Below are 22,692 nucleotides of genomic sequence, written 5' to 3'. Positions count from 1 at the left end.
TAAAAAAAACCTTACTGATCTCAAACTTTTAAAAGTATCATGATATTCTTTGAAGTTCAATGCAAATCTAGTTGTATTTGGTGTTTTTGATACGTTACCCTGTTAATACCACGTTTTTGGACATATTTGAGGTCTCTTATGTAAATATGGAATATGGGTATCATTTGGTACCATGGTATAACAATGTACCACGGTTTTATTATCTGTCAGGAAAAGGCTAGTCAATGAGTACAGTAAAAAGAACAACAGCACATGTGATATTCAGTTTTTTATTCATTCAATAACATTCAGTAGAAAATAAAGTTCATTTAGGGCCGACAAATTCTTAAACAATATCCAGTTGCATAAACAATGCCTGATTAAGACAACAGTAATACTGCTATGATATTGATCGAGTAGACGGCAAATGATAAGAATAAGTTAGTCGCTCACTACAAAACTTCACACGGGTAATGTCGGACATGAAGGGGAGGTACATCCACCAAACCAAACCAGAAATCAAGCGATGATTAGTGCAAATATTGGTTCTGTTTATATATTATACTTTACAAAATATCATTCTATGGTTTTGAAGATAAATAGATAAAAATGTTCCTTTATGTCAAAGATTGTCAGAAGACTGGGAGAGAGACGGAAAGAGAAATAAAGGAATAGTTGTTAAGTGCAGAAGGTTAAGAATGATGGTTAAGTTAAAGTGGGAGCAAAACAATTCACTTGAGTAAGCAAGAATATGCTGAATATGTGAGTGTAAAATTGTCTGAGAGAGTCTTTATGAAGTCATCAAGGTGCAAATTCATCTACTGATCATATCTCTCCCTCTCTCTCTCAGCATCACAATGACCCTCTGTTTTCACAGAGCTTTGGCTCAAATGGTTGTCATGATGCTTCAGCGTTGCTTGGCTCCGAACTCTGATGACCTGCAGAGATAAACAGAGGAATAGAGAGAGAGAGAGAGAGAGAGAGAGAGAGAGAGCAGTGAATGATGGCCTACTTACGTTACCTGTTTACTAATCTGGCTTAGTTAAAGGTCAGTTCAGAGCCATCTGTCTGTGGACACACAAACACGGACAGGTGCACACTCACGATACATTCACATGTAACAGGAAAGATTTCCTCTAATTACTGAAGCAGTTTCCAGTCAGACTAGACAATAAAACGGCTTGTCGCTTCCAAGAAATACACACACACACAAAACAACACAGTACCGGGGAAATCCAAAGATTTATTTCGTTTCGGAGGGAGTCTAGGTTTTTTCACAGGGGGTTTGCGATCTGAGGATCTCTCCAGATCACAGCGGGTATCCTGCTCCATTCCTAAGGGAGTAAATACAGGGGGCACACACACACAGAGGGAGGGATAGGCACGACGTGAGGATCAGGCTGATGCGGAGCTGAAGTATGAAAGCATGCTAGAGCAGTAGGGCTGTCAAAATGGCCGAAAAGCTCAATTCGAATTTCTTTCTTAAATATTTGCAAAATTCCAATTATATTAGAATTCTGAAGGCAATACTTAATGTGAGATGGGGAAAAAAGTACTGTATTGTCAAGTGAGCGCAACAAGCGAATATAAACCAAATAAAGTATCGCATCTTTTATTGAAATGAAATTCCCTTTTTAAAGTACATATAAAGTACAATAAAATATAATTTACCTAATTTGCATGCAAGGAAAATTAGGTTACATTAGTGCATACAAATGTGTAAGTGCATCAGTAACCAGAGAAAACACACTTGAACAGACAGCGTAATGAACTAGCTACATGAACACTAAATGGCAAACTGCCATTCAGAAACAATCCACTTCTCCTTACTATACATCTACATATTGTTTGTCAAAAACCCCAGACGGTCAACTTGATGTGCAGAAAGTGCTGAATGCTTTTTGTTTTCAGCTGATGAAAACACACACTCAGCTCTGACTGATGTGCCAGGTATAGTCAAGTGTCATGTTTTGTTTCATGTCTTTATCATGTGATTCCCTGTTAGTCATGTGATCCTGCCATGTGTTCCCTTGTCTGATGTGTCATGTTAGGCTTGTTCGACTTGAACCGGCGCTGCACAGACCGATCGGTTGATGATATCAAAGTACCGCGAGAGCGATTAGAGAGCAGATGGCTCCTTATGCTTTTGAATCGCTCTCGCGGTACTTTGATGTCATCAACCGATCGGTCTGTGCAGCGCCGGTTCAAGTCGAACAAGCCTACAGTCATTGTTCACAGGTGTCCCTTGTCTAGTCATTAGTCCTTGTGTATTTAAGCCTTCATGATTGCCATGTGTCTTTGTCAAGTTGTTTTGTGTAATCTCTGTGGGTAAGATCCATGTCAGGTCTATGTTCCAACTGAGAGTGTTTTCGTCAGCAGGATGCCCTTTCCCACAATTTTTCAAATTAACAATGCAGCCGCACCAGTCAGTTACATCATCATCTTGTCTCGCGTGCCTCTTGACGCACCAAAAATTCGAATGCATGTTTTTTGCATTCGAATGTGCAGTTTTTTTTATTCTATAAATATTCGAAATTCTAATTTTTATTTGACAGCCCTATAGAGCAGTAGATGTTGAACACAGATCCTCGTCGCATGCTCAAAAGGGATGCGAAGAGTGTACCTGTGTCACATGAGTTCGCTTTCCTGTTTCGATGTGGTTTCATGGGACCTACAGGGCTGCTTTTGACGTCATCACCTGAAAAAAACAAACAAGAAAAAACATAATACATTCTCTACATCAGGGGTTTTCAAACTGGGAAGAGAGAAAAAATATTTTTTAAAAATCTATTTTTAGAGCTGTAAAAGTCCTTAGTGTTTTAATTTTAAATATTAAATTAATATTTTAATTAAAATATGCATTTAAGATAAGAAATTAATATTCTTTTTTACATTCATCAAATTTGATATTACCATTTCATTCTGCTTTTTAAAAACTGTTTTAAAGTGTTGATCTCAGATACGCTGTTTATAATTAATAATAAAGTCTTTATAATATCACATTTAATTATTTCACAAAGTTTAAATATACAATGTATAATTTGTATACAGGGAAATATATATCTTTATATTTTAGGAAAGAAGTCTCTCACTAGGGATCATCATATAAAGGGGTCCTTTGCTTGTGATCCAAAATGTAACTTTAGCTTATGGAAAGCATAACCAGTATGCAACTACCAGTATTATAATTTGACGTAATTTTTGTCTCTGAATAAATTACCTTGAAGTAAAGCAGAATCTACTGAAGCAGAGTGAAACACAGGCTTAGCAGAGGTGGGCGGAGGAGCTGGTGGATGATTCTCATTGGCCACGTCATTTGGCGAGGAGCCAATGGGAGACGTGTGAGGTGAATAATAACATGGCTGAAAGGAATGACATAATCAAAAGCTGTTTTAATGATACATAAGGACACACTCCCACTCAACAATCACTGACATTATGAATCAAAGATGTTTCACGATACTATGATCCAAAAACCTTTTCAGGGATAGGTGGAGTCTGTCCTTCTGGTTCTTTTTGGTCTCCTCCATATCTCCAGTTCTCCTTTTCCTCATCCTTCTCCCTCAATTCACCAGAATCTTCAGTAGATTTATCTAGGGACAGAAAAAGAATGACCATGCTCATACTATTTATACACAGAGTTAAATAGTGTAATATGCTTATTAAAACTAGTTAACATATTAACTTTTCAAATAAGAGACTAAATATTCAGATTGCATCTATAATAATATATACCAGAGCTCTCCTCCAGATGGCGCTGGCGTGTCTTAGCCAGGCTCGGCTTGGTGCTCTGAGGCGGTGGCTCGGGTCTTTTTCTGGTTTCCAGCAGATGAAGGTCCATTATATTGTCTGCCTTTTTCTGGCTGTCTGAATGTGTTTCCTGTCTTCCTGTTTCTGTCTGTCTGTCAATAGATGGCGTGTGCCCTTTAGCAACAATATCTGAATGTCGGTCCATCTCAGGGTCTCCATATCCAATCTCTTCAGATGAGCCGAACACCTCACTGTAATCAGGCGACTGCAGGAAAAAGAAAGACAAGAGTGTGATAGACTGTGGTTAAATGCATAGAGTGTATAAATTAAATACACATCTCTGATAGCATTTCAAATATTATTAATATAATCTGATGTTTCTGGAAATAGTCAAAGGAATAATATACATTTATTTTAATTAAATTTTACTTCTTTCAAATTCACAGTTTCAAGAACTGAACAGGAATTTAAATGATGCCATGTGGTGGACTACCTGTCTCTGGGAGAAGCAGGAGGGGCTAATTCCCATCATTCCTGGCAGGGGTATACCCTGCATGGGCCGTCCCGACAGCTGAGGGGTCCTCTGAACACCCGGCCCAGCCAACCTCCCATTGGTGCCTTCAGTGCCTGGGTCTAACCTCCCACGATCCTTTGGGTGTTGAATCAACGAGTACACATTCTCAGTGGCAATACTGAGAGAGGAAAAGAAAAAAACAACAACCAAGATTAAGAGTTTGACTTATGTTGTCTGATTTATTAATGTAAAACAACTTTATAAGAGTCTTTATAAATTATTTCATTTACAACTACCATTTAAATGTTTGAATTTCAATACTTTTATTCAGCAAGGACATTAATCAATTAATCAAAAGTTACAGTAAAACATTTATAATGTTACTAAAAATGTATATTTCAAATAAATGCTATTCTTTTGAACTTTCTATTCATCAAAGAATGCTAGAAAAAAAGTATGTTTTCACAAAAAAATATTCAGCAGCACAATAATTACACTTTTTTTGAAATTTTTTGCAATTTTTACACTTTAAATTTCATCATCTTTTATTCACATTTTGTAAGCATAGTGCATAGTTGTGTTTGTGTCAGTTGATTTCTTTGTGATAATGAAAATATTCATAACTGATTATGCTGTAGTCAATGTATGCTTTTTCCTGTAATTTTTTTTCTATGCATTTGTTTTTTGCATAGTAAAATAAAACCTGTTGCTATAGTAGCCCTTTTTGCTAAATAATTTGGTCAGGTAATACTTTAACCAAGTTTAGTGTTTTGCTTCTATATAAAATATAAGCTAAATATTTATATTTTGATGATTTAACCAAACTTGTAGGGCAATTAAAACCAAATATCCCTTCCGGACATCACTTTTTGCCACTACTGTATTTACATATGAATGACTCACTTAGTGCGACATTCCTCCCCACAGGCCCCGCTCCTTCCTGTAGGGTCTGGCTCCTGATATGATATGGTAGAGTTTCGGTTCTTCCTGAATCCTGAAAAGATTGATAGCACACTGCGTCTTTTCTTCCTCCTCAGAACCTGAGCGTGATGGTGGGATGACAGCTGACTGCAAGGCAGAAAGTCAGGGTGTCAGAGATAAGATAACGTCCACATTTATGCATGTCCACCTTACTTCAACCTTTAAAACCTTCATTGTTAGACTTCATTACTAAACAGAAGTGTTCAGTGCTGAAGCACCTGTCTGGTAAAACTCTCTTGGTGTAGAAGTCAGGCAGTCCATCATCCAATAGAGATACTCCACCATTCTCCGAGCAGTGCTACAGGACGACAAGAGAAATAGATGATGATGTCTGCTTTTGAGGACTGGGGCTGGAGTAGATCATCTCTCTAAATTTGTGTTAGAGGATGATGCTGTCATAGTGCTGTGTCTCACCATCTGGGATTTGTTCCTCTATATTATGTCAGTGCATTCATTTGATCAACAGGCAAAACAAAGACACGGCTTGCAGGCATTTAGACTGATCAGAAGTGACTGAAAAGAAGAGAGCCTTCAATGCTTGATGCTGTAATTCTGTAGACCATGCAGAAAATATCTGGGCCTACGTTTAGTCAGATTTCTGAGAAGAAATCACGTTAACAAGAGAACGTGATTAAAATCAACCCCCTCTTCTCTTGTTAACAGCTTGAATGGTTGTTGCTTAACCCATTTTATTTTATATTTAGCGTATTTTTGAAGAAAATCTCCTGTAGAATACATAAACCATTGTGATTTTGACTTAATCATATTTAATTGCAGTATGTTTTTTTTTTTTTAAGAATCCAGAACTGATTTGTTCGCTAGTCAGCGGAATAATATAAGTTACAAGACGACTCCAGGGGATACAAGCAATTCAACGACAACATGATAAGGAATGCCTCTGGAGGTGCAAATCTAAACGCGTCTGTCTGCAACAGATTTAATTACAGGTAAAATTCAAAATTCAGTTTGATGTGATCGTGTTCTCCCACAATACACCAAGGCCCGGGTATATGACTGGTTGCCAAGTGTATCCATCAAACTGAATTGAAGACAATATTGATCACAAACATATATGATGAATATGTGGCTAATATCAAACTAGAGGGCAACGACACAATAGGAGGCAAAGCCTGAAATGGACGGGGAGCAGTGTTAAGTCATTTTATGACATTTACACTATTTTAGCCATAAACATGCTATATAAAGATATATGAAAAGTAGTGTTGGTGTGGCCGTACTGGCAATGGCACTGGTTCTTACTATCTCAAAAGGAGCATGTGCAGTCCTGTGCCTTCGTGGTGGCCGCGGTCTGACGTGGGTCACATGACGCAGAGGTGAACCCTGTGTGGGCAGGGTGGACAGACCTTCCCATGATGCGGAGCGTGAAAGAGGAGCAGACGTCTGAGGAGTGGACACTAAAGGTGAGGAGTTAGGGTCGTCACCTAGACCTAGAGGACAGTGAATCACATCAAATTAATTACATGATATGCTAATTAACGAACTAATCAAATCATTCGCAAATAATCATATACATGTTTGTAGAGAAAAGGACTTCAATGAAGACATTATTATGGCAGACAAAAAGCAGTGAATGGCAAAAAGTGTCTTAAAAAGTTAATATATTATTTGATTTATTTGTCAGTGCTATTTTTATCTGTTAACATGTTAACATCATAAATTGACAGGCCTAATACATTTTATATAATATTATACAATTAAGCTAAAATATGATGAAAAATGTATGAGGTTATATATGACTTGAAAGCACTGAATGAGAGTTAACAAAAAAATTGTCCTGGTTTCATCCTACATAATGTGTGTGTGTGTGTGTGTGTGTGTGTGTGTGTGTGTGTGTGTGTGTGTGTGTGTGTGTGTGTGTGTGTGTGTGTGTGTGTGTGTGTGTGTGTGTGTGTGTGTGTGTGTGTGTGTGTGTGTGTGTGTGTGTGTGTGTGTGTGTGTGTGTGACTCACTGAGTCTGTTGGACACGGGACGAATGCGTCTGGTCCTGGAGCTGCGTTTCTTAATGGCGATTGTGTCCTGGGTGCAGAACGACAGAAGTGAGTGAGAACATTGCAAACTGAGCAGATGATGAGGCAGCTGAGTTACAAGAGATGACAGATACTGTAAATACCACCAAACACACAGATGAGTCAGTTGTGAGTGATTCACATAAAACACTCACTATGCTGATGCCAAAGTCATCCTCCACAACATCCAGTATGTCAGCGTGTCTGTGTACACGCCTGGCCGTTCCCCCTTCTTCCAGCCGTCTCATCTGTGAAACCTGCCGGAGCTGTGATAACGAACAGATGCGTGAGGAAGAGCGATGGTTGTGCACATGCTCAGAATGAACAGACGAATGGAGAGAGAAATTGGTTTGTAGTACCAGGGTTTTGTGTGTGGCGTAAAGTTCCTGTAGGATCTGGTCCACTATGGAGTTGGTGAGATATGAGACAACTGATAGTTTCACCTCCCTAAGTGTGAGAGATTTAGACAGAAAAAATACATGTTAGATCATGTTAAAAACCATGCAGGGAGTTCCAACTGTGAACACAGTGGCTATAGAAAAGTAGGTTTCGTCCTTCCATTAAAGATTTCCTGATTTCGATCGATGAGTGCAGTGCAGTGAGCGTTTGACTGAACAAAAATCTGGATACACCCATGAGTGTAACAGTTTTGGATATTTCTGTCATTCCCCATTCAAGTAGACAGCTGTTTTGAAAGCTGCAGCCCGGGGGTGTTATAAAGATGGGCGCTGAGTGAACTAACTTCAAAAAGACTGCCATAATTCTCAAGGTGTTAAATTGAGAAGCATCTACTCAACACTAGGGGTGTGAACCTACACTGGTCTCACGGTTCGGTTCGATTACGATTATCATGTCATCGATTGAGTTCAATTCGATATCGCGATGCATCGCGGTGCACTGCATCTGCAATTTGAATTTTGACTCCAAAAGTGATGTGTGCGTGCGCGCGCGCGTGTTCGCCTGTTCGGGAAGTCGCACTGACAGAAACAGTGACATTCCAGTTTAAGTTTCGAGGGAGTAAAGCCTGTTTATGCCATTTAGTAAATGAAATTGTGTCAAATCAATTTTGTTGTAAAGAAATGTTCATTTAAAAGCAGCGCTCATTCATCAGTGTATAATGTTACCATAGAGATGCGCGCATCAACCGTCGCCGAGCCCGCTGTTGAAGGTAACGATCATCCATTTATAATCACGCGTAACAACACAGAATAATTGTAATTTGACCATCGGGTTCGGATACTTAAATCAGCTCTATGTGTGCGTGACATGAGCGCGCACAGCGCGTGTCTTCTCCAGGTCGTGCTTACCAGGTTGTTCATTAGAGCCGAAATGTGCCCAGAATAGATGTAGGCTTTTAAAGTATTCTGAGTATTTTTAATTACTCGCACTCGCGTCTCGCCTCCTCTGCCATTGTATGCTACCGCGACAAAGCACACACGCGACAAATGACGTCAGAAAAGCGTCAGTATAACCGGTTATGGTCTATTACTGAACCGATACCGAATCGTCCTCGTCTGCATCGCGATGCATCGTAGAAACGATTAATTTCGACACCCCTACTCAACACCCTCGTTTCTTACTCCAGAGCTCTGTTGATGTCCTGAGCTGCTCTCTCCATCAGAGCAGTGCGGATGGATGAACGAGGGATAGAAACGCGCTCTGAGATGGAGGAGAGGGGAGGAGAGAGACACTCTGCTGCGGCACAAGAAAGCGGACACAGCTCCCGGCACAGAGACACCATGGAGTCCACAATGACCTGCACAAATCCAACATCAATCACCCATCATGCCTTTCAAGTCCAATAGAACAAGAAAGCAGAAATAAATCAGGATGAAGGATGAGCGAGAGATCAAATCATCACCTGTAGTTCTTTATCAGCTGCTTTGGCAAGTTCTCCGGCCAGAGAGTCCAGCCTCTGTCTCACCGGCCCGTCCACTGAGAGCACGTGGGCCAGTTCACACAGCGAGGGGTACAGCTAGAGGACAGTGCAGACATAATTCACATACCAGTCATGATCTCTCACTCACCACTATTAAGCTTCTGTTACACGTGACATGAGTTATGCAGGTGATGTCTTTCATTTTTAATGTTTGCTCATAAAAGCAATGGCAGTGGAAGTTTCTTAAATTAATAAACAGAGAACACATGAAATCAATAACCTGAATATCTGGATTTAACACAGCACATAAATAAAATCTGACTGAATGTTACTGTATAGCCATCTACTACTAGATTAATTGGCGTTAAGCAAATATCAACATTAATGTGATTACAGAAAAAAATCCACATTACTAAAATGTCCAAGCAATTCGAAGTAATATGTAGTATATAATTTATGCAATTTAATCTTCGAGTCAAAAATGTAGACATACCTGTACTTGACTGAATTTGTTTCTCATGATCTTAAAAATCTTTTACTTCAAAGTCTAAATGCTTAGACGCTAAATTAGTTTTGTAGACAAATATAAATGTGCCTAAAAATGTTACACTTTACAATATAGTTCAATTTGTCCACATTAGTTAATGCAGTGGAACAATTCTTTTACAACATTTATTAAAAGTGCTGCTTTCAACATATGCTAATTCATTTTAACATTTCAAGTTTTATAAATTAACATTAGAGAATGTAGTCTGAAAGATCATGAATTAACAATGACTGAACAGTAGTATAATTTATAAATGATCGTTTACCTACATTAATAAATGCTAAATTAATAAAAAATGTTCCTCATTGTAAAATATTACAATATATATATATATATATATATATATATATATATATATATATATATATATATATATATATATATACATGTGTGTGTGTATGTGTATATATACTGTATATATGTATATATAAATTGTTTTCTTTGATAAATAGAAAGTTCAAAAGAACTGCATTTATTTGAAAATATTTTGCAACATTATGAATGTATTTACTGTCACTTTTGATCAGTTTAAGGCAGCCGTGTTAAAGAATAAATGTATTTCTTTAAAAGAAAAATTACTGATCCCAAACATTTTAATTAGTGTATATACTAGTGTATAATTCTTACACTTATATTTATTATGTTACATAGTTTTGATGACTGAAGCATGTGACAGTGGGTGTCCAAACTTTTGACAGGTAAATACACAAACAAACTCACAGCTCGAGAGTTCCTGGCCTCCTTGAGGACTTGTCTGGCAGCCTGTAGCTCTTCCCCTTCACCTGTTCCTCTCAACACACACACCTGCTGCTGCACGCGTACGCACAGACGCTCCATCACCTGGGACAGCAGGAGGAGAGAAAGACAGAGACAGAAAGAAAAGGAGAACAACAGAGAGAGGATAGAGATATGGCTGTGTGAGTTTGATAACAATACAAAGTTCACATTAGCAAGTAAAAGAGATGTCTCACACACACACACACACACACACACACACACATACACATACAAATACACATACACATACATACACACACACACACACATACACACACACACACACAATTTATGGTAAAAACTTTTCTCCTATCCCAGTTTATTGGGAAGAGAACAATATAAGCAATATATTCTCAGGCTGACCTGAATGGGAATGCAAATTATAGAATTCCTCTCTGTTTTTTTGTAGAAAGAAATCTCTTATAATAGGGCTGCATTTATTTGATACAAAAATACAATCAAAATAGTTATACTGTGAATATTACAATTTAAAATAACTGTTTTCTGTTTTGATATATTTTAAAAGTAAATTATTCCTGTGATGATAAGGCTGAATCTCAGCATTTAAAGCGCTAACTGAGAATTTAAATTAGATGGTTATGCAAGTCTGCCTCTCCAAAATAAATAAATTAATAAATACATTTTAAAAATGAAACTGAAATAAAACTGACCCTCATTATCACCATCATCAACATGATCACATACTAGAAGAGTGATGTAAGTGAGTCAGATCTGCAGTGGAGAAGAGTAAGAGAGACAATGAGGCATGTGAATATGAGGCGGTGATCTGTACCTGTTCTGCAGTACTAGTGACCAGGCCCTGATGCAACCGAAGAGCCTGTTTCTGAGAGAAACGCTGAGTCTGGTTATTCCTTAACAGAGCTCGCTGGATCTGAGAGAGACAGACAGAGCAAGGTAGAGAATACTCATTAATGTCAAATAAAAGAACATTGATGCTCAGATAAGCCATGCAGTCATGTGGAAATGATTGTAATTATGCTGCGAATTAATGAAAGATAAATGCATTGTCTGCGGTGTCCCTCTCTCAGCATTGACCTTGTAGAAGTTTTACATCTCTGGGCTCATTAAACGTGCATAAACATTTCAACCACCTTGGGACTGTTAATCTCAAAACGGCTGGACAAAACAGTCACATGATGCAAAAACAGTGAATTACTTCTCTGGCCAGAGAATTTTAATGAATTAGTCCAATCTACTATGAGGATCCAAGAATGCAACCAAATATTCATGATTATTCATGATTTTGGGGACCAAATGTAAAAAAAAAAATAGTCTGAATTTATTAATTATGCAACGTTTGCCTGCTAAATGCCCTGTAATGGTTCAAAGGGAGGTCTCTGCAGTGTGCTGAGCACCAGAGACAGGTCACAAGAGGGTATAGAGGCAACATACACTTTGAGGGTGGAGGGAGACAGCCTTCGCTCCAACCCATCTTGCAGGAAAGAAAGCACGACTCTGATTGGACATCTTCGGGGGTCACACCATTCAACGAACAGGTTCCACTTCAGAGCATAGATGCGCCTCGTTGAGGGGGCTCTAGCAGTAGTGATGGTGTCTACCACCGCCTGGGGTAGGTCACCTAGAACCTCTGCGTCCCATACAGGGACCAGACCAATACGCCGCAACTAACAAGACCTGCTCCTCGTCATCCCTGACTTTGCACAGAGTCTGTGCGAGAAGGCTCACTGGGGGAAACGCATAATTGTGTAGGCCCCGGGCCAGCTGTGCGCCAGTGCATCCGTGCCGAGGGTCCCCTCGGTCAAGGAATAAAACAACTGGCAATTGGTTGAGTACAGAGAGGCAAACAGATCTATCTGAGCGGCTCCGAAGAAGTCCCATATCAACTGGACCACCTGGGGATGGAGACACCACTCTCCCGGAGGTGTAGGCTGTCGTGAGAGCTCGTCGACTGCACGATTGAGCACGCAAAGAATGTGAATGGCATGAAGCATTGTACTCAAGCAGTTCAACACTGACCGGACACGCTCCTCTGTGAGTCGCGCTGTCTGGTTGATCGAGTCCAACTCTATACCGAGATAAGAGATCCTCTGCACACAAGGGAGTTTGCTCTTGTCCCAGTTGACCCGAATGCCCAACAGGCTGAGGTGACTGAGCACCATGTCCCTGTGTTCGCACAACTGATCTCGAGACTGAGCCAGGATAAACCAGTCGTTGATAGTTGAGAATATGAACGCCGTGTTTTCAGACTGGAACAATGGCTGCCTCCGTGACTTTTGTGAAGACGCGGAGTGACAGGGACAGCCTGAAGGGCAGGACTTTATACTGATATGCCCGTCCCTCGAGCGCAAACCGCAGGAACGGTCTGTGTCGAGGAGGAATCGAGACATGACAGTACGCGTCCTTCAGGTCGATCGCTGCAAACCAATCTTGGGGACGGATGCATTCGAAAATAGGTTTCTGCATGAGCATCTTGAACGGGAGCTTGTGCAGGGCCAGATTCAAGGTTTGCAGGTCCAAGATCGGCCGTAACCCACCGCCTTTCTTGGGTACAATGAAGTAGGGGCTGTAGAACCCTGTCTTCATATCGGCTTGAGGAACCGGCTCGTCCGCGTCCTTTGCCAGTAAGACATTGATCTCTGCCTGCAAGACAGGGTCATCACAACTCCGCACAGAGTTGAAGTGGATGCTCCTGAACTTGGGAGGGCACCAGGTGAACTGAATCGCATAGCTCAGTCTGATAGTATGGATGAGCCAGCGAGACGGGTTGGGAAGCGCTGGCCAGGCTCCCAGACACCGTGCAAGCGGGACCACAGACGTACCCGGGGTGGGGCAGCGAGGTGGAACACTGGGACTCGGCTCGGGAGGCATTGAGGTGGCCCGAAGCAGAGTCTGAGTGTGCTGTGCCAGGGTGGGGCAGGGTGGGGCAGAGGGTGCGTGGGAAGGCTTGGTGGCGTCCCCGAACCGTACACTGCTGCCCGCTGGTGATGGAAGAGGGGGAAAGGAGTGGCAAGGCATGAAAGCGTCGCTCACTGCAATCCGCGCCCTCTTGTGACCCAGAGATGGAAGAAATTGCTCTTTTATGGACTCCGGGGAGCCAGCAGCGCAACAGAAACAAAATGAAACAAAAGATTCTCCACCCGGTCCTCCTCCTCCGACCCGGGGGAGGGAGAAGTGCGGCGACTATCTCCCGAAGAGCAGCTTCCTCTATTGCTGGGTCGCCCATCTCAGGGGCGCCATGGCATGCAGGGCGGAGGCAGCTTCACCACAGGCTGAGTAAGCTTGTCCGCGAGAGCAGATGAGAACTTACACGCCTGGGAGGGGAGGCGCGGATTTCCCCGCCAGGAGGTAGCGGTCTTGGGACACAGCTGGATCGCCACAGACCGCTCCACGTAACCCTTAGCTGCTCCGCCGTCAAGGGTAGTGAGGAAGGAAGAGGCACCAGAATGGTTTCAGGCAGAAAAAGGTGCCGTCTATGTCATGGTAACCTCTTCATACACTTCCGGAAAGAAAGGCACTGGGGTAGGATGCTGAGAACCAGGACGGGTCGCCCCGAGATACCATCGTCCAGCCGTGAAGATTCGGGACACGGTGGAGGGTTCCACTCGAGGCCGACACTTGCAGCGGCCCGGGAAAGCATAGCGGTGAGCTCTGGGTCTGACTCGGACAACGCTGGCGCACCCAGAGGAGGCAGTGCAGCCGAGTCTTCATCCCCAGAGGACATTAGCTCACCCTTAGATGCAGTGACCGACATTTGATCATCCGGTGGAGCTCCAGAAGAAATGACTGGAACCGCCAGGGGCGGTCCAGCACGCTCTCTTGGAAGCTCTGCGGGTAGCGTTACAGACGAGTGAGGGGCCTGAGGAGACAGACTCGGCGGGTTACTCTCACTGTGATCCTCAGTTCACCAAGGCTATTAACACGATATGAATGACATCTTGAAAAAGACGCAGAGAGATCGTGTTAGCTCTTTCAGAATTGCTCTGTGGTGCTGAAACACACAGGGGGATAGCCGCGGCTACACACAGGGAAATAGTGCAATCCTGTGCGAGCACTCACTCTCTTTGTCACGCCCTCCGAACCAACAAAGCTGTGAAAACAGCTGTTTTTGTTCAAATTCGCTGCGACAGGAGAGATCACGACCACCGCTTTTCGCGCCGTCACACCAACACCAAACACAGAGGCTTCCTCGCAGAGACTTGAATCACCATAGTAAATCTTGCAGGAGACAGGAACAGCATTCACCGTCTGGCTCCGAAGCGAAAGACAAGGATGCGAATGCACCTGCTGCTTGTTATATGCTCGTGCTGCGATGCACAGCAGCTGGTGCAATTATCGCATGCCAATATGCATTGGCTCGTTTTATTTCACTCTAAGTAGATAGGTTCTCGCAAGTGATCCCCATTCGTCAGAATCACTTCTGACTCACATTGTACTGATCTGACGAAGGGGAACTAAGTAACACATAATAAATAAGACCTGAACATTATTTAAAAGCTAAAAAAAAACAATTAGGTTTACAAGAGAGATTTAAAAAGGGATAGGGAGGGAGCAAGTTGTGTTGTGCTAAGTTGTGCTGGCAGGCTTCAGGTAAAGGGTAATGTTGAACTAAATTATGACTTGACTATAGTGTAGACTGTAGACAATAACTTTATATATGGTTCACTTTCAGATTTAAAACTATCCAGGATGTTTTCATTCACTTAGAGCAGAGTTCTTTAATCCTGCTCCTGGAGGGCTACTGTCCTGCAGAGTTTAGTTCCAACCTGCTTCAGCACACCTGCCTTTGTATATTCAAGCGATACTGAAGAGCTTGATGAGCTGATTCAGGTGTGTTTGATTAGGGTTGGAACTAAACTCTGCAGGACAGTGGCCCTCCAGGAGCAGGATAGAAGACCTCTGACTTAGAGCTATGTTACACACTACATGAAAGGTCATTTTCAAAAATCCATAATAGGGGCCCCTTTAAGGGATGCAGAATATGATAATGCATCAATTAATATGTACTATTAACAGCCAATATGGTAGTAATATGCAAGCTAATAAGCAACTAGTTAAGAGGGAGAATTGGTCCCCAAACTAATTTGTTACCATAGCTTCTTTAAAATAAAAAAATCATTACCTTGGTTAGTGCCTGTTCTGTCCTCTCAGGGGCGCTACGGTATGCCTGTGTGACATCACTTAGTGGGATGGGCATGTACTGCAGAGTGAAGTTACTGAGGAGAGAGCAAAAATGATTAAAGTTTTCCCCAAACATGGCAACACAAGAGATGAATAAGCTCCAGGAAGATAGAAAATGTGTCTAAAGAAACAAGTTGGGTTTTTTTTTTTTTGCTTTGTTGTGAACATTTAACAGAGTACTGTTTCTTTCAAAAGATTTCAAAGCATTCTGTACTGAGAACAACATTCTCACGATGATTACAGTCTCCTTAATGTAATTTCATATCTGCTAAAAAAGTTTCTACATTAAATAATAGTTGTGTAGATCTCCAGGGAAGAGAGGTGTTTCCAGAACAATGCTCTAATTGTGCATCACAGGCAGGTTGGAGAGGTGATGAAAGACTGTGCAATAACAAACACATTCATGTAGGCATGGACTGAAGTTCTTATTTCTTTCCCAGTTACAGCATGCTGTGAATAAGTTTGCAGAGGGATGAGTGAGTCAGTTCTCACATGGGTGAGTGTGCATGATATGAATTTAAGTGTATGTTTGTGTGTGTATGTGTATGTGTATGTGTGTGTGTGTGTGTGTCATACTGTTCTAAGGCTCGAGCCACATCTTGGAAACCCGTTGCACTTGTGTTATTCCGATCCCATGTCACACTTCTACAAGAAAGAAACAAACCATGACAATCTTAAACAGTATTACAGTACTAGACAATTATGCATTATTAATTATTAATAATTACACTCAAATAGAATCGTCATGCCTTTTGTACATTTTCTGCTCTGATTTTGAGGAAAAATCTGCTGATTTTGGTTTTAAATATGGGCAAATGTGTTAAACAGAGAAAATTAGGGTCATTGACAAAATTGTTCATTTTCCAACTTCCAGTCATTAACCAAAACATTTAATAAAGGGGAAATGAAAAATTAGAAGGTCTATAGCCAGATTTACTAAACAGGGCAAATTAACGTGAGAGCGCAATCCCAAAAAAGCGCAGATGGGAGTGGAAAGTTCTGCACGTGATCTACTGACGACACAAATTAAAAAACGCAGACACAACCGGATCGTTTTCATAATGACCAACGCAGACTAATAAGAGCAGCACAAATTAGAATCTGGTTTAAGACTGTTTAAGAATCTGGTTTAATGCTTTTTTGGGCGGCAAATAATGGCGCAAACACCAGTAAATTGACTAATGCAAACCTTAGTAAATCACCTTGCATGATTCATTTAAATATTCCCCATAAACTTAGCATCTGAAAGGGAAACTCCTAGGAATGCATATGCAATAAGGTCACTGGCAAAAATAACCCTGTCCACGCCTGTACTAATTTTTCACAGCACGCATTCGGTGAATCCTGACAGTAGTTTTTTGAGCTTGCGCAAGCTGACAGTAAATCTGGCCCCTAGTCCTTGACATGTAAATTAAAATGAATAGTCTGCCTCTCAGTCAACAGGTTTTTAGTTATTACTATAATGTATATTTTTGCACAGCTGAGACAGTGTATAATTCTTTTATAATTCATAGTACCGAAAGCCGGTTCTCCTTACGAAAGACTACCTGAGCGTGGTGTTGATCTGCAGGGCTTTACTGAGCATCCTCGCTCCTGTGTCATCAAGTCCGTTCCCACTCAAATCTACCTTCTTCAGGCAGGCGTTGCTGCCGAGAGCATTCACCAGCACCGTGCCCCTCGAACGCAGCCTGGAGTCAGCCAGAGACAAGCTCTGCAGGGCCTGTCAAGAAAGAGCAACCAGAAAGAGATAGAAAGAAGAGAGCGTATGTGTGTGTGAGTTTGCAATGTCTGTGATTTGTAAAAACAGTGCTTAATAATTGATCAAGCAAGGCAATATCTGCAGTGAGAGGGCTACGTGCCCTGAAGGAGAGAGAGAGTGAAGGAAGGATGGATGGATGCTGTACTAGTGCTGTAATACAGCAGACCATTAGAAAGCTTTTGTACTCTGCATGAGTGTTTGAAAGCAGAAAGGGTGTAAGGTGCGTACAGGAAACAGAGTTATGTCCATGTGTATACCCTTGTGTAACACTCACACACTCTTCCTCCTGCACGAGATGCACTAGTTTCTGCAGAACCTCGTCCAAAACCCTGCAAACAAAGGAAACATCAGGTATTATACATACACACACATAAACTCCATCAACCCCAAGATTAATAACACTTTACACACCTCCCCCCCAGTCCCTCCTCTGCCTCCCTGAGAGCCTCCTACTGCATGCCCACATTTAATTTGAGATTGCAGATGGTTTCACAGACTTTTCTAACCTGCTTACATCATCTGCCTGTCTCAGAGTGGATATCTGTTATATCTGTTAATCTGTGTATGGTACTTAAGCTCTATATCTACTGTGTCAAGCTGTTGATTATCACAGAACATCATTTTGAATAATCCATCAATCTGTGAAAACAAACATTTGACACTTGTAGTAATGCTTTTAAGACTGTGCCCCATTTTTTTTGTGAGGGTTGGAACTACAGAACTACAATACTATAAAGCAATGCACATTGATTTACAGCCATTTGTTATAAGTATAAAAAAATATTTTGAATGTTTCGAAAAATATTGGTAACACTTTATAGTAATGATCCATCATTAATAGGTAACTATACAGGATGTAATGCAGGACCAATGAGTACATCAGTAAGTAATAGCAAATGTATGCCCTTTTTGGGTAATCAGAGATTACCCTCATCAAGAACTAATAACTAACTGACAAATTATAAAGAATTACCAATTAATTATAATCACAACACTAACGTGTCTGAAATGTGAGCAATTGTCTTTTTTACTCTGAGCATGGTCATAAAATGCAAAAAAGTCAGTCTGACATTTTTCTTTTAAATTAGAATTTTTATGTTTTTAATTTTACTCTTATCAGTGACATTTATTTTTAAAAATAAGGCATATAAACTGTATAACTGAACAATAAACGTTTAATGCCCTTAAAGTGAGTTCTGAATCTAAATCCAAATCTAAATTCTGAATCTAAATATAGGAGCCTGATAAAAAAAATACTCATTTAAAAGACAAATGTCAGACAGACTTTTTTTTTTTCATCTGAAGTATTCATATTTTAAAATGTAATTTATTCCTGTGATGCCAAAGCTGAATTTTCAGCACCATTACTCCAGTCGTTAGTGTCACATGGTCCCTTTAGAAATCATTCGAATATGCTGATTTTATTTCTTCATTTCTTATTATCATCAATGTTTAAAGTATTTTTCTCTTTTTCTTTGTGGAAACCATGATACGTTGTTACGTTATGTTCTAGTTCTGTTTTGGTTTTCATTCTATTCCCTGTTCTGGGTTGCCTGTGTGACGACCTGTGTCTTTAATGGGGTTTTCCCCAGTATTGGATGGATTACTCCGCCCTCCTACCTGATTGCATCCCTGACACCTTTTGCGAACTTCCCTTTTCCCCTTTTAAGAGAAGCAAGACGGATGGCAGATGTGCGCGGCCTATTTGATTTGATATTCGTTTGGTTATGTTTCTTTTGCATACATCAAGACACTACAGCACATTACATTTCCACACACTCACCTAGCATGACACTACTGATACCTGACTGCTACATTACACAGTTTTTGTATAATTTTCTTTGTTAGTAAATAACTTTCTTTAAAAGTTCGGTTTTCTCGTGTGTCCCAAGTTTGTTGCGTCCCTTTGGAGCCATGGGGCGTAACACCTGAGTTCTGTTAGATTATTAGTTTCCAATAGTTCCTCATATGTTCTTAGTTCTGTTGATTGTCTGTGTATTTAAACCCTTAGTTTCCTCGGTTCATTGCCATGTTGTTGTTGGTTTACGTGGTTGTTTTATATGCCGTTTAACTCCTGGTAATCTCCTGAGTGTTCCCTGTTGGATTTGAATTTATTAATTTGGAATGTATTAAAGTTTTTGTTATATTCTCCTGCATCGTGTGCTTCATACAGCAAACTCAGTGACAGTTACATTTACATATATAAAAATGATACACAAACATACAAGAAGGTTGAGTGTGTATAGCAAGTCAGGCTACTAATTACATGATATGCCATGCTTCATAGTAGTGGCAGGTCACTGCTAAGCTGTTTTTTTTGCTGCAACTCTCTGATTGGTAGACATTTCTTTCCGGTGTTACAGGTAGTGTAGTTCTTCACCTGGAATTTGTCTATTAAATAAGATTTTTTTTTAATGATGTTGTAATTACGCTGACTGATGGCTTCAATAGAAACATTAACATCCATTAATAACCTCAGTGCTCATTGTAGGTCTGTCTTGAAGGTTTATATTGTTAAAAACATATTTTCACCAACCTAGAGAACTCGTTACTTTTCAAAAATGACAATTTAGACCATTTAGACAGCTCAAATTACATTTTTACTGTAGGATTCATGTAAGTGCTTTGACAAAAATATGAGTTCCACATTTCCCACTTGCCTGCAAGGCTTCCATTGTAAGTGCACAGCTGTAAACACATTTTTAGTTTTTTGGCAATCGACAGCATGCCACAGATGTTGCTGATAGAGCCTGAGCTGTATTGAACCTTTGGGCTCTTATCTTCAAACTGCTACAGGCAGCTAGTATCATTTGTACTTTATGTCACTTTGGAACATGCATCTACCAGAAAAATAAATGTATATATATATATATATATATATATACATATATATATATGTTTGCTTTATGATGTGGGTCTCTCTCAGTCCAGGAATATGTACCTGCCCTTGATGTTAAAGTTCTTGCCCAGGAGCAAGTGTTTGAGGGACGGGTGTCTGGAGAAGGCAGGAATGACACAGAGAAGATCAGCATCCAGCCCTGAAATGAACACGAAAATGAACAGGCAGAGTCAACGGCGACTGAAGTAAATGCAACTGAGGGGAAAGAGATGGGCTGAAGGTCGGTGGGAGCAGACAAAAGCTTCCTTTCATTTATGCAGTTAGATGTCTTACCGTTGTCTGAGATGTCCAGTGTACTGATGCAGGAGACTCTGGGGAAAAGGTCCTGTATTATTCCCGCTCCAGCAGACCTGAGCTGAGAGGCAGACAAACGGAGAGAATGAAAAAGAGATAGAGAAAGATGGGAATACGAGGTTGATAGAGAGAGAGATAAAGCTCAAAGGCTCAAACATGTATAATTTATACTAGTATGCACTTATATATTTCCAATAACTCAACTGAAAGAGCATGTTGCTATAAACACCAAGGTCAAATTTACTGCCTTTTCATTTTTTAACAGCATTTCAAATCAGTGCTGGAATAGTTTGTTGTGTTGAGACTAGGGCTGGTTGTCACCTTTTACTCCAGTGGATATTTTTTAGGAAGATTTTTTTTAAGGTAAATTTCTGTGCAGGAACATATAGTATTGTTTTGCTATTCTAAAAAAGTCCACACATTTTCGTCAAAAAAATAAAGCTGATCCGGAATGACTGGTCCATTTTTGCAGTGCATAATGGATAGAGCCGCAGTTTTGGACTTATTTAGGGTTAGTTAGAATTTATTATTTCTTACTTTTACAAAATAATATTACTACCAGAACTTTATAAAGGTTACATCAAGACATATTTGATGTTGATGTACATCAAGAAATATTTGACAACTGAAAAAGTTACAGCAAAAGCTACTAAACACTTACAACATTATTATGCAGGCAAAAAATCTAAAGTTAAAAATTATACAGGTTGACCTTTTTAGATATGACACTATATGGGGTTGTCACAATACCTGCCATTAAACAGCTTATAGAACTGTTTAAAACGCTTATAGAACATTTAAACAGTAAAATACTTTATGCGTCAGCCGATATGTAAAAAGTAGCATGCAAAAAAAATAATAATAATAAAAAATAAACCATTTATTTGGCCAATAAAAATTTTAATTAAAAAATTGGATGAAATATAAAATCCCTGGCCTGAAGTTAACATAGAAAATATACTGATGAAGTGTGACAACTAGCAGCACAATGTTAACTATTTTCAAATCCACAGTACTGAGATTTGCTGTAACGTTAAAATAGTTTATGATTTGATTTCTGAGAACAAATAAAACAATTGCGTGAGGGCAAAATAAGGCCCCACAGAGTTAAATACACATTGCATTCTCGAAAGAAACCTTGAAAGACTTTCTGTGTGACTAATTCAGTAGCCGACATATCTGTACACACAGTAAAGTGACCACAGACTGGAGGATCTACATCCAACAGAGAGAAAGACAGGCAGTTATAGAGCTCGATCCAGATTTAGGAACACAACAGGGGGATGGGGTACCTCACAGCTGCTAATGTCCAGGTGTAGGTCAGTGATGTGAGGATTGGATGAAAGCCCAAGGAACAGAGCCCTGTGAACAAACACATGGACGTCTTCATTTCTGACAGCATTACATGCCTCTTTGAAGAGACTAAGCATTCTATTGTGTGCTTCCATGGCTGATCTCCATAATACATCAAATAAGAAAAGGTTTATATGGACACTGTCAAAGCGTTACGCAAGACTTAAAGGATTAAGAGGAAAAGAGCTTAGAGATTAGTTCGACTCCTCTGGTGTGGGCCGGTGGTGTTGACAGAAGAGAGCTAAAATCAGGTGCTCAGCTGGGTGTGACAGACTGTCTTGCGCTCGGTTTGTGTTTGTGAGCAGGGAGGTAGTACGACCCTGTTTGAAATGCTTCATTTGAAAACATTCTGGCTTTCCCAAAATAGCAGCTGCGTGAACATCTTGATTCTGACATCAGTTATGGGTGCAGAGCTCTAAAACTAGAAATGAATCGCCAGAAAGTTCTTCTAGTCGGCTTTTCACACTCAAAATTGTTAACCCTTTAATGAATACAGCCAGACAAAAAAAATGAAATATGATTTGCTGTTTGTGTTTCCTTTGAGGTAATAATAATAATAACAGACTTAACTTTTTTATTTATTATGAGCCTCTATCAAAGGATTGAGATGTACATTAATAGGAAACGTGATAGTATATTATCTACTGTATAATCCCATTCAATATTTTAGGGTAATAATAATATGAAATGTTTATTGAGCACCAAATATACATATTAAAATGATTTTTGAAAGATCGTGTGACATTAAAGACTGGAGGAATGATGTTGAAAAT

General features: G+C 40.2%; 1 protein-coding gene across 5 annotated transcripts in view; it reads right to left on the bottom strand.

Moving 5' to 3' along the window:
* Window positions 1–255: 255 nt before the first annotated feature.
* The window catches only part of carmil3 (capping protein regulator and myosin 1 linker 3), a 56,631-nt gene continuing 34,194 nt past the window's right edge, over window positions 256–22,692 (bottom strand). For 3 of the 5 annotated variants that reach the window (XM_077232959.1, XM_077232991.1, XM_077232982.1), the window contains 24 exons: window positions 21,859–21,928; window positions 20,546–20,627; window positions 20,315–20,411; window positions 17,648–17,702; window positions 17,162–17,334; window positions 16,191–16,259; window positions 15,556–15,649; window positions 11,248–11,346; window positions 10,398–10,517; window positions 9,113–9,226; window positions 8,832–9,007; window positions 7,611–7,698; window positions 7,407–7,517; window positions 7,195–7,261; window positions 6,485–6,672; window positions 5,443–5,522; window positions 5,147–5,311; window positions 4,223–4,421; window positions 3,715–3,994; window positions 3,457–3,572; window positions 3,200–3,341; window positions 2,603–2,677; window positions 1,206–1,313; window positions 256–917 (listed from right to left, as the gene is read on the bottom strand). In XM_077232959.1, coding sequence (XP_077089074.1) covers window positions 877–917; window positions 1,206–1,313; window positions 2,603–2,677; window positions 3,200–3,341; window positions 3,457–3,572; window positions 3,715–3,994; window positions 4,223–4,421; window positions 5,147–5,311; window positions 5,443–5,522; window positions 6,485–6,672; window positions 7,195–7,261; window positions 7,407–7,517; window positions 7,611–7,698; window positions 8,832–9,007; window positions 9,113–9,226; window positions 10,398–10,517; window positions 11,248–11,346; window positions 15,556–15,649; window positions 16,191–16,259; window positions 17,162–17,334; window positions 17,648–17,702; window positions 20,315–20,411; window positions 20,546–20,627; window positions 21,859–21,928 — 2,809 coding nt within the window. In that variant the 3' untranslated portion in view covers window positions 256–876. Of the gene's footprint in view, window positions 918–1,205; window positions 1,314–1,575; window positions 2,032–2,202; window positions 2,678–3,199; window positions 3,342–3,456; window positions 3,573–3,714; window positions 3,995–4,222; window positions 4,422–5,146; window positions 5,312–5,442; window positions 5,523–6,484; window positions 6,673–7,194; window positions 7,262–7,406; window positions 7,518–7,610; window positions 7,699–8,831; window positions 9,008–9,112; window positions 9,227–10,397; window positions 10,518–11,247; window positions 11,347–15,555; window positions 15,650–16,190; window positions 16,260–17,161; window positions 17,335–17,647; window positions 17,703–20,314; window positions 20,412–20,545; window positions 20,628–21,858; window positions 21,929–22,692 lie in introns of those variants that run through there. The other 2 variants (XM_077232971.1, XR_013204912.1) reach the window with 2 other exon arrangements.

This window comes from Siphateles boraxobius, unplaced genomic scaffold (assembly GCF_051911475.1).
Source record: "Siphateles boraxobius isolate OS27281-9 unplaced genomic scaffold, OSU_SipBor_1 1, whole genome shotgun sequence".
Taxonomy (NCBI): domain Eukaryota; kingdom Metazoa; phylum Chordata; class Actinopteri; order Cypriniformes; family Leuciscidae; genus Siphateles; species Siphateles boraxobius.
The sequence above is the reverse complement of the archived record's forward strand: the minus strand, read 5'-3'. Positions and strand labels throughout refer to the sequence as shown.